The 11,580-nt window shown below is 56.4% G+C and overlaps 2 protein-coding genes across 3 annotated transcripts in view; one reads left to right on the top strand and one right to left on the bottom strand.

The window, feature by feature from the left end:
- The window catches only part of ETNK2 (ethanolamine kinase 2), an 18,217-nt gene extending 11,455 nt beyond the window's left edge, over positions 1–6,762 (top strand). The window contains exons 6-8 of the mRNA XM_029935539.1: positions 2,295–2,440; positions 3,959–4,032; positions 5,566–6,762. Coding sequence (XP_029791399.1) covers positions 2,295–2,440; positions 3,959–4,032; positions 5,566–5,638 — 293 coding nt within the window. The 3' untranslated portion in view covers positions 5,639–6,762. The remainder of the gene's footprint in view (positions 1–2,294; positions 2,441–3,958; positions 4,033–5,565) is intronic.
- A 2,730-nt stretch (positions 6,763–9,492) lies between these two features.
- Positions 9,493–11,580, bottom strand: part of SOX13 (SRY-box transcription factor 13) — a 46,657-nt gene continuing 44,569 nt past the window's right edge. For both annotated transcript variants that reach the window (XM_029935536.1, XM_029935537.1), the window contains exon 15: positions 9,493–11,223. In XM_029935536.1, coding sequence (XP_029791396.1) covers positions 10,947–11,223 — 277 coding nt within the window. In that variant the 3' untranslated portion in view covers positions 9,493–10,946. The remainder of the gene's footprint in view (positions 11,224–11,580) is intronic.

Genomic DNA, 11,580 nt, shown 5'->3' with positions numbered 1-11,580 from the left:
TTAAATCGTAAATCTTAAAAAGGCTCCTTCCTCTGGGCAGACACAGCCCATGCCAGCTGGGCCTCTGCTTGCCCCCCAAGCTTCCTGCTGCACAGCTGTGAATAAGGCTACGGCATGCAGAGCGGAATGGAGCGGAATAAGCTAGCGGTCTATGAGAATCTAGGTGGAACTAGTTAAAGGTATACACTCTGCAGCTTGACCATCCAAGTTCAAATCCTAGCTTTGTTGCTTACCAGCTGTGTGACCCTTGGGCAGGTCACTTACCTTCTCTGTGCCTCTGTAAGGTCAAGATGGTGAAGATATGAGTAGCACCTACTTCAAAGCATCAATGGGAGATACACTAATGTAGCGCCTGGCATCATGTCGCCTTTGACGGCTGCCATCGGGCCGGGAAGCCTTCCGGCGGCTAAGGGAGATGGGCGCAGGAATGGAGGTTGGATGAGGGGTGTTTCATTGGGGGGGGCTAATTGTTCAGTAAAGGCACGGTATGTACAGTGGAATCATTTGTGTAAATGTAGTGGGGCAGGTTTTTCCAGCTTGAGGGCTTAATTGTTCATTTGGGGCTGAAGAGGCACTCGGGGATGGAGCACCAGGCTGACCGTGTGGGGTGCTCAGCATGATGTGTTCAGCCCCTGTGGCTTAGGATAGTGAGACACACTCAGGCTGGCCGTCAAGCTGCCAGCGGCCCAGCCTCGGCCGCTCCCGGGGCCCAATCCTGGCCAGTTGTGTCCCTTCAAGAACCCGAGGTGACCAGCTCTGTCAAGCTCTGATTGTACCCGAGGGCATGATTCCCCAGGGTGGCCACCAGCTGCATCTGGGACCCCAAGGGATGATGGGGGGTCAGCTGGGCAGGGCAGCTACGCTGTGGGGTGTGGCACAGAGCAGAGGCTGGCGCCAGCAGGGCCCTAGGCCCATAAGTGCTCAAGCTGCCAGACCCACTGGCCTTTCCAGAAGGGTGATCTCTTAAGCATTTTAAGCCCTCCTCACCCACTGCACAGAGCAAAGTCCAGCTGGAATTTCTCCAAAGGGGCAGATTGCATCCTGCTCCCAAGTTGAGAATGAAGGAGGAAGATCCTGGCATGGGGGAAGAGGGTAGGGAAGGAGACTGGGAGCCAGGCCAGGAGCTCCTGGGCTCTTGGGAGCAGGGAGACCCCGTACCGGGAAGTAGGAGAGGAGTTCCAACTTTGAACTCCCCTCTCACTGGCTCTGCGACCCAGCTGCAGATTTCTTCTCTCTGGGCCTTAGTTTCTACAGCTGTGCAAAGAGATTCTTTATTTTTTTTACATTTTTTTTAAATGTTTGCTTATTTTTGAGAGACAGAGCGCGAGCAGGGGAGGGGCAGAGAGAGAGAGGGAGACACAGAATCTGAAGCAGGCTCCAGGCTCTGAGCTGTCAGCACAGAACCTAACGCGGGGCTCGAACTCACGAACCACAAGATCATGACCTGAGCCAACGTCAGCTGCTTCAACTGAGCCACCCAGGCGCCCCAGGAGATTCTTTTCTAACCATACTCTTGGGGCCCCCGGACACTGTGTTTCTCCAGGAAATGGAGGGAAGCTTGGGAAAGACAAGAAGGAAAGGAGAGCGAGGAAGAGAGACCATGGGGAAGATGGCCCGGTCCTGGCGTAAACAAACCGCCGCTTTCTGTCCCAGCTCTGAAGCCAAGGCCTTTGCTACCATGCCCAGAATGTGGCTGGTGCGGATTGGGCTGGCAGCTTGAGTACTCAAGGAAGGGCAGGACCACAGGGACTTGAGGCCATCTGGTTCCAAGCCCTGATGCATTTCTGAATCATCGGAGAATTGGAGAAGGGGGTAGAGGTGGCTGGGAATCTGTTTTTACCAAGCTCTCTAGGTGATATTGAGGCGGTCAGAGCTCAGCACTGGTCCAGGAAGCAGGGTCTGAGACCCACAAAAAGGAAAAGACGTAGGCCAGTGGGAGGGGAGGCCTCATGCAGGGTGAGTTAGCAACAGACCGAACATGAGGCCGCAGACATGGTGCTATGACCAAGCGCGTCCTGTGGGCCCTAGTTCTATAAAGGGCACCCAGGGATAGTGATGCTGGGGGGAGGGGGCTGGCACACCCAAGACCTTTGCCCTCCAACCAGGCTGCCTCTGTGCTTTCCTCCTGTCCTTGGAAAACTGCACACATTAGCTAAGTTGGATCATTCTAGCCCCGCAGGGCAAAATACAGGGAGGTTTTGAGGGGGGGCAGGGAACCCCTGCTGAACTAGAGGGACCCCCCCACCGGGTGGGCCCATCTCCCAGCCACTGCTGTGCGGTCCCTTCCCCATCAGGTGTGAATGAGGTCGATTACTGCCGGTACCCGGGGCGGGACACACAGCTGCAGTGGCTCCGCTACTACCTGCAGGCACAGAAGGGCATGGCCGTGACCCCGAGCGAGGTGGAGAGGCTCTATGTGCAAGTCAACAAGTTTGCTCTGGTGAGTGCCAGTGCCTGGGGGGTGGCAGGGGAGGAGGGGCTAGTAGGAGGTGCCCATTCCCAGTTCCCACCCTCTCACAGCCTGTGGGGAGGAAGCGAAGGTGGGGGGCTTAGGCATGAGGTCCTGGGGCCCCAGCATATGATCCCGAACCCCACCTAGATGCTCTTGGGCATCCCTGTAATACCCAGATGCCACGTCCTCCGCTTTTCCCTACCCCATCAAGTCTTTCTCATCTTCCGAGGGAAAAACTTCCAAGAGCCCAGCTTCCCTTTCCAGCAATTCTCTCATTTGGATAAGTAGTTCTCTCTAGTGTCTAACTTTGGCAATTCATGCTGCAGTTGAATGCATTTGCGGAGGGTGGGGCCTTCAGAGACGCTAAAAAACGTCAGTTCTAATCCTCCTCTGCTGACTCAGAATTCTGTGTAAGCCTCTCCCATCAGACTCCTCCTCATGTGGTCCTGAACTGATTTTGAGTGGCGTTCACTCAGGGTCCCTGAGTGTGCCTAGGGGATTGCCAGATAGTCCTCGTAATGTTGGCCAGGTAGAAGCAAGAAGACAAGCCCACTGCCCTGAGTTGCATAAAACATCAGTGAAGCTTAAGTAGAATCTTTAATTACCTGTCATTTCCGAGCACCTGTTCTGTTTCCCTCGTTGGCACAGAACGGATTGTCAGATTCTGCCTCTGTTCCATTTATGCCTTTCCGGTTATGTTCCAGTTACGTTCCCTAACTGTTGCACTTAGCCTTTTTCTTGCTACAATGTTTTAATAATCCTTTGTACTTGTTAATTGGTCTATACCACTTGGAGTCCTGCAAAGCGGAGGGAGGGGCTATATAGCCAACCCCAGAACGAGCAGGACTTGGGGTGGGGGGTAGGGGGCCCCCTGGCCTGGGATAGTAATGATGTCACCACGCTTTGTTCAGCATGGCTCTGGCATCTTGAGCCTGGGGTGGCCTGGCCCCGAGGGCGCTTCTGGCCTTGGGGAGAGCAGTTGGACACTTAGTTCAAAGCCCGGACTCAGGGCTTCTTGCTCACACATCTACACTCCTTTTCCAACCCAACGCACCTCCTGACAGAAGAGGGAAAGGGGTAGAGGTCAGGTAAGGGGGTCTTTCTGATGATCGTGGGACTGGGCCTGTGCCAGGGGTTCATTTCATCCTGGATATACTTTCGCCTTGAAGGAACCCCAGAGAGAGAGAAGCCGGGAGGGGAGAAGCCAGGGATGCCATTCTGCTTAGGCTGGGGGCCAAGCTGAGGACTACAGAGCCACCATCCTGCCGAGCCCTTCCTAGGGCAGTAGAACCAACACCACCTTCTCCCCAAAGGAGTGAAGCCCCCAAATGCTGTCCAGTGACTGACTCCAGGATTTCCCCCCGCTGGCTTGTGCTGGGGGAGACCGCATCGTGTCTCCGCCAACGGCCTACTTCTGTGTCCTCCAGAGTGACTTTCCTCTAGCAGCGTGGGGTCCATGACACCAGTGAGGGACTATCCCGCTGACTCACTCTGCTCTGTTTCCAGGCATCTCACTTCTTCTGGGCACTGTGGGCCCTCATCCAGAACCAGTTCTCCACCATCGACTTTGATTTCCTCAGGTGAGTACAGGGGACGAGTTGGGGCGGCAGAGAGTGGGGGGAAAGGAAGAGCTTGAGCAGAGGGCGTGGGAGCAAAGGACAGGCCAGAGAGAACATCCGAAGTCCCGTCCTCTGCTCTGACTTGTTCCCAGGCCAGCCACCCCACAGCCAGTGGGGTTGCCACTCTTGGAGAAGCACGTGAGCCCGGAGCACAGGTGTGAAAGTAGTTCTCAAACCCTCCCCTCCTGCCTGGTAGGAGACTGCGTTCCCTACTACATCCCCCCGACCTCTTCTACTGCCCCTGCTCTCCTGCCAGTGCTGTGGCCACAGAGCCTGGTGGTGCAGGGAACCGTCCATTCTGTAACAGAGACCAGAGTTCCGGAGAGTGGAAGTGGCCCAGTGCAGTCACTCGGGGTTCAGTGCTTACTGTATGGGGTAGCAGACCTCCTTGAGGGATGGAGGAGGGTCTGTACTGAAACCGCCCTAGAACGTGGACCACTGGCTCCACCATGTACGGTCCAGATGTCCCTAAGGACTGGGAGTGATTTCGTCCTCCATTCTGGTCCGTCTTCTTGCCCTTCCCTCCTCGCTCACCCCCAGCTGGAAAGGAATCACCACCCTGGCTTCCCAAGTGTTCACAACAGTTAGAGAAATGCAAAGCACAGGCACCGTGAGCTGTCACCTCACACCCGTCAGGATGGCTGCTCTCAAACAGAAAACAAGTGTCAGTGAGAAAGCAGAAAATTGGAACCCTTGGGCACTGCTGATGGGAACATAAACCAGTGCAGCTGCTGGAGAAAACAAGACTGTGCTTCCTCAAAAAGTTAAAAATAGAGTCCCTGTGCGATCCAGCATTCTCACCACTGGGTATGTAGCCAGAATCGAAAGCAGGGTGTCAGAGAGCTCCCCGCACGCCCATGTGCAGGAAGCAGCCCCCCGTCGGTGATGGCTGAGTGGGTAAACAAAATGTGGCATATACATATGCCATGGGATACTACTCCATCTTTTAAAGAGAGGAAATCATGTCATATGCAACATATCCTCTTTGAGGACAGAAGCCAGTCCCCAAAAGACCAATAGTATAGGAATCCACTTACAGGAGATAACGAAGTTAGCCCAGTTTATAGAAACAGTAGCGGGTGCTCAGTTCAAAGAGCCCTTGACTCTTGATCTCGGGGTTGTGAGTTTGAGCCCCACGTGTGCTGTGGGTCTACTTAAAATTTAAAAAAGAAACAGTGGTGGTTGCCAGGGGCAGGAAGGAGGGAGATATGGGAAGTTGCTGTTTCAGGGATATAGAGTTTCAGTTTTGTAAAATGAAAAAGTCCTAGAGATCTGTTGCATAACAATGTAAATGTACTTAACACTGCTGAACTCTTCAAACAAACAAACAAAACATTTGGGGAAGGGCTGTTCCAATCTGATCTAATAAGAATAGAATAGTCCAAGTAAAAAAAAACAACCACCACACACACTCACCTACCCAGGGTGTGAGTGCCCCCAGCCAGGCCCAGTGGCTTTCCTTCTCACCCCAGGCTCTCTCTCTGGTCTTGACAGGTACGCAGTGATCCGATTCCACCAGTACTTCAAGGTGAAGCCCCAGGTGTCAGCCTTGGAGATGCCAAAGTGACCAGCTTCCCCATCTCTCCCTGACCTGTGCTCCAGGGTTCACTTCTGCTCTGGGGTCCGCGCCCTCGGACAAGGTGGGAGAGGGGACAGGTGGGTGTCCAGGGAGAAGGCCCCACCCCTGTCGCAAGCCCCCAGTGGATGCTGCCGGAGACCACGTTCTTTTGTTTGGAGGGGCTGATAGGACCCAGCTCTGGGGGTCTCCTTCACCTTGCCAGACTTGGAGGGGGGGTGGGGGGTGGGACAGGGGAGTGATTGGGGAAGTGCCTGTAGTCAGCCAGGGCCTGGACCATACCCACCCCTGAGAAGCCCAGCATTCCCGGCCTCAGGCCATGCTGGAATCTGGGCTGCCTTAGATGTGTCTTTGACCTTCCTGGCTTAGGGGAAAGGGGAAGGTGGGAGGGCTCCTTTCTACCTCCAGTGCCCTGAGCCTCCAGCCTATCTCCCCCTGCATGCCCCACGTGGGAGGTGCTGAACCCAAACCAGCATCATGCCAACTCTGACAGATGGATGTACATATCTGGGGGGGATGGTCTATAACTGGCTTTGACGGCTCCCCGCCCCCCAAGCCGCCTCATCTGAGATCCTTCCCTTTCTCCAAGCCAGATCCAGTCAACCCTGTCTCAAACCTCTGCCCCGAGACCTGTGCACCCCTCCCATGCCCTCTTTGCTCTGTTGTTTGAGTCCAAGCCCCCTGCCACCAGGAGGGAAGGCAAGGCAGCAGTGCTGTCCTGGGTCTCTCCAGCCCAGCTTTGCTCCGTGCTTGGCCGGAGCAGACGTAGCAAAGAGTGGGGTGGCCAATAGTGCCAGCAGCCTCCTCGTTCCCTCCCCTGCCCTCCAGGCACTCAGTTCCAAGGATTTGTCTACCTTCTGTCCTAACATTGACCCAAGATCTCCCTACTAGGAACTTAGAGGGCGTTAAGAGGCAGAGGCTGGGGACCCTCCAGGGCTCGCCCCGGCACACAAGAGCCTGGGTTGGAGGGGTCGTGAAGGTGCCGAGTTCCTGGTCCCGGCTTCTCAACGGCCACCACCTCCTCTCAGCCCTCATGGCCTCCTGGCTCTGGCCCAAAAAGTGACTCATTTGTAAATTATCATGGTTTTCTGCATTAAATGGCCATTTCTGGACCACTCTCGTGTCTGAGTGCCTATGGTAAGGATTTGCTGTATAGGATAGGATTTAGTTCCCCCGCAGTGGGGGATGGGGTGTGCTGCAACCCACTTCCTCAGGGTCTTTCCATCCTGATCCCCGTGCACCTGGCTCACTGAGGCCTGGGCTCCTGGCTTGGGAGAGACCTGGGCAGGGCTGGTAAGGTTCACTGCTCCTCTGCTTCCGCCTGTCTTGCTAGAAGGTGACCCCAGGAGGGTGCTAGGCTGTGGCTTCGGGGCAACTGGTGAGACACGGTAGTGGAGGACTTGGGACTCCCTCCCGGGCCACGCTGGCTCCTAGCTGTGGAGGGGGAGGGGTGCTGCCCTGCCCGCTAGCCTACAAAGGTGATTTCTGAGCACGAGGGGCAGGAGAGCAGACCCTCAGAGGTGTGCAGGGCTGCCCCCTCCGAGTCGCCCAGGTTGCTACGCCTGTGCGGTTTCCACGGCCCCCAGAAGGTACCCGGTGCCCTTAAGAGCGGCAGTGGCCGCCTGCCAGGTAGACTCTGTTTGGCTTTTGCCGACAAAAGTACCGGCTGCCATGGCAACCGCTGGAGCTGAGCAGGCCCCAGCAGCTGGGGCCTTCAAGGTCATGGTGATTCGGTGTGGCCGGGCCCCCAGGCAGAGCAGTAGCAAGCCCAGGAAGGGTCCTCCTGGAGGACCTGGGGAAGGATGTGGCCCGGCTCAGGATTGGGCAGGCAGGGCCCCTGAGGGTTACCGTGGGGTCAGGTGCGCGCACAGGGTCTTCTGAAAAACTGAATGGCACTGCCCCCCTCCTCCTCGTTCCTCTCAGAACCACCTCTGGAGCTGAGGGCAGAAATAACCACTGTAAAGGCAGCCTTGTTTCCAGCCTCCTGGGGCCTTGATGTCACAGCGTGGGAGATGGTATTGCAGGGAATGGCCGGGACAGGGGCCTCCAGGTCCCTTCCTGTGCCCCTCCAGCCCTGGCCACTACCTGCACCAAAGGACTTAATCTGCAGGCACCATCTCACTGCCTTGGTGAAAACATACTCATTCCTCAGGTTCTTTGTGGGAGGGGACAGGGAGGGACTAAAGCCTGGAGTCCTATCTATCCTTTGCCACCCCAGCCTAAGCAGCACCCCTGGCTCCAAGTGCCAGGCTGTGGCAACTCCGGGGGAGGCTGGGGCCCCACGCCCTCAGACCTTCCTCAGGGTGTAGCAGGAGCTCGGACCCTTGGCCTCTGCAGGAGGCACAGGCAGGGCGGACAAGACTCAGGCCCCAGCTTTCCTGGTAATGACCAGGATCTTCTGTTCCTGGCCTCACTGCCTACCTGACCCTCTAGTAACTTGCAGGAAGATAGGCTCCAGGGCACCAACCAGAGGTCCTCGTGCAGGGCTCTGTCCATCCTAAGAGGCTGTGGGACATGCAAGTCCAGCAGCTGGAAAGGAGAGCAGGGTAAGGGTTCCTAGAGTAGGAGGGTGGCGGTATGGGCCTCAGGCTCCCTTAAGGCCACAGAGGACTTGGGAATAGGGAAGCGAGAGGAACTCGGGACTGGCAGAGGGTGAGCCTGGCTGGGAGTGTCCTGACGGACTGCCCTGATTTGGTTAGGAACACAGTGTGGGAGGTGGTGTGGGCTGAGGGTGGGAAACAAGGCCAGGGGGAAGTTAAGATGAGCAATTCTCCCTCTTGACCACTAGAGGGCAGGCGCCAGTCTCAGCCACACTCTGTAACCGAGGACCACCTGTGTCTCCCTGGGTGGCCAGCCAGGCTGGGTTGGGAGGATGAGGAGAGGAGGCCCAAAGCTCTGGGAGGGAAGACGGGGGAAAACCAGCATAGGCCAGTAGCCAGGACCCTTCCTAGATCAAAAGGCCAGGACCTAATTCCTTGGGGAGTCTTTACTCCCAAGTTAAAGGCCCTGGAAATCAACCACACCTAACTTCTCTCACCACCTCCCTGGTTATAAACACATAACCTCTCTTAATCCAACCCCAATCCAACTCTTCCACAGGAAGCCCTTTGGCTTTGCTTCCCCATTCCATCTTGATGGGATTAATTTTTGACCATAAGAGGTGGTCTGTTTATCAATCACTGTTATTACGCACTTTGAAAGTTGGGCATCGGCCCTTTTAAGTCCAATGGACTGTTCTCAGATATGTGTTTGAAATCTAAGGTTGCAGAGCCCTGAGGCACCTCACTAGCGAGCTTGCTTCGTTAATCAGTATCCTGGGGCCCGCCTCAATGGGCTCAGGCCATTCACGTGAGCCTTTTCCTGGGATGAGGGCTCACAGCTTTCATGAGATTTTCAAAGGGGTCCTTCCCCCAAAAAGGGATACAAATTATGGATAAAGCTTAACCTCGGTGTTTTCAGAGGAAGAGGATGAAGCCCAGAAGGGACCCTTGACCCTCACCTTCAGCCAAGGCCATGTGGCTACTTCTAGAGAGAACCCAAGTTTCCATGACTCCCTTTGGTGCTCTCACACTACTGCCCTGTTAGGACCTGGGTGGGCAATTTGCGGGGACATCTGGCTTACCTCCTTGAGGCAGGGGCAGTGTCTTCGGAGTGCGGGCTCTAGGGGTGGTGGCAGTCACTCCAGAGGCTTGGCCTGGCCTTCCCTGGCCTCGGGTTTCCTCCCAGGTCCCATGCCAGAAGCTCCCAAGAATTGCCACAAGGGGGCAGTGGTGGCTGGGCTGGTGGCACTTGTTGACATTCTGGACTGGGGCCAGCCGCCCCCCCTCCCCTGCACAAGGGCCAAATTCTGAAATGGTCTGTGTTTATTATGCCAACAGAAAACAAAAATTCCCCAAGTGTAAACAGGAGAAATGTGCTGGTTAAGTTACTCATCATTATCTTATTATTAACAAAATAAAGCACTATCTAGGTTTACAGTCATAAAAAAAAACAGCCTGGAGAGAAGCTGGGCTTGAGGGGAAGGGGGGGGGTAGAAAATAGGGGGCAGGCACAGAATCCACATCTGCCCCTGTGGGGTGTGGGGTTCCCATCCCACCCTGATCCAAGGGCTGTTCTGGATCGTTGGGAGTCAGGCGCCGGTGGGATGTGATTTTCGTAGGGAAGTAACCTGTCCAATGGGAGCAGGAGCTGAGGTGAGTTCCCCGTGTTAGTGGGGGAGGGGAGGGGAGCAGGCTGGCGGAGAGGTGGTCTTCCCCTCAGCGACCCTGTCCACTCCCTACTCACCAGCTACCATCAGGGGAGCCCTGCTCTCCAGGAAGGGGGGCACCATCAATCCTCCTGTCCCCAACTCCTGGCACTCAGGTTGGGACCAGGGATGGGGGCACCAAGACAGAGCCCCTTGGAAGCCGAACACATTCCCACATTGCTCGAGCTAAAAATGGCTCTGTGGGAACCGACCACTAGGGAGGGAGTGAAGGGACAGGCAGGGGAGGGGAGTGAAGGGCGGCTGGTGGGCCCAGGGGCTGACCAGCGGTATCAAAAGGGGCAGAGGCAGATGCCAAGGAAGGGGCAGAGACAGAACAGCCCTGCAGAGAAACAAGGACACACAGAACCTGAGACACCCAGACTGACAAAGAGGTAGCAATTTGGGGACAATGAAGCACAAGAAGAGGCCCCCAGAGAAGCAAGAGGTGGCATCAAGAGACACCCACAGGAACTCAGCAACAGTGCCTGGCACACAGCAGGCACTCAATAAATACCTTGTGCAATGAATGAGCGGATGGAAATACACACAGGAGCCTGTGCACACACCTCCATGTACACACGTGTGCACACATACAGCAGCCAGAGGCACAACGGGCTCAGCAGGAAATAAAGACAGCGAGGGACAGCCAGGCCTTCTGCACAGAGTACAAAGTGATCCTGTGATAGAGGAGTGATTGGGGGGTGGGACTGGTCCTACAGGGGCTGGTCCAGCCAGAACAAGAATGGAAACAGAGCCTGTGGCCCCAGGGGGACGGACAGGTCTGGAGCTGCCAGACCCCTGGGGTGAAGAGACCTGCAGGAAGGGAGGGTCATACAGTGGCCGGCTGGCCAGGAGCCCCAAGGGCCAAGGCCCCGCCCACCTCAGCCCACAGCGCCTCAGGTACGGCCCCAGGGGAGGCGGAGGGGCGTCTCCCCTCAGGAGGATATCTACAAGTGCACAGCTGGGCCCTTTCCTGGGCAAGTCCAAGTACCAATGTAGTCCAGGCCGGCTGGCTGTGCCCATCAGCTCGGGGCCAGGCCCTCCCAGCTGGGATCAGTCTGTGAGCACCACCAGCTCCCCGTCACTCTTCTCCTCGCCCTCCGAGTCCTCTTCCTCGCTGTACCGGTACATCTCGCCATCAGCCACCGAGTGCCTGTCCTCTGCGGCCTCGCCTTCCTCCCTGAGGCTGCAGGTGTTGACGATGACAGGCATGTTGGGGTCCAGGCTCCGAGGCACGGAGTGCCCCACCAGGGGTTGAGCCAGAGGCACGCCTGCCACCCGAGGGTACAGGACCTCTGAGGGGCTCATTGGCAGCTGGCCAGCCTGGGGGCTGCAGGGCAAAGAGGCACGCTTACAGAGAACCCCACCTTGCACCCTCAATCCAGCTCCCCCCACCCCATGACCCTCTTGGCTCGGAGACACACACACTGCCACCTGGCTTGCTTGCTGATGGCCAAATTCATTGTCCGCTATAGCCCTGCTCACACATGCAGTCCGGGGGCCCTGAGCGTATTCAACAGATATGCCCGGAGGCTCCTGTGTGAATCCAGTTTTTGGAAGTTCTATATTTAAATGCCGGGGGCGGGGGGGGGGGGGGGGGGGGGGGGGGGCAGTAGCCTTTTTAAAGAATCCATGCAAGGACTTGCTTTTGTCAAGTCGGGAATCCGCTGTATAATAAGCACCTTCA

Source organism: Suricata suricatta, chromosome 3 (genome assembly GCF_006229205.1).
Source record: "Suricata suricatta isolate VVHF042 chromosome 3, meerkat_22Aug2017_6uvM2_HiC, whole genome shotgun sequence".
Lineage (NCBI taxonomy): Eukaryota > Metazoa > Chordata > Mammalia > Carnivora > Herpestidae > Suricata > Suricata suricatta.
The sequence above is the reverse complement of the archived record's forward strand: the minus strand, read 5'-3'. Positions and strand labels throughout refer to the sequence as shown.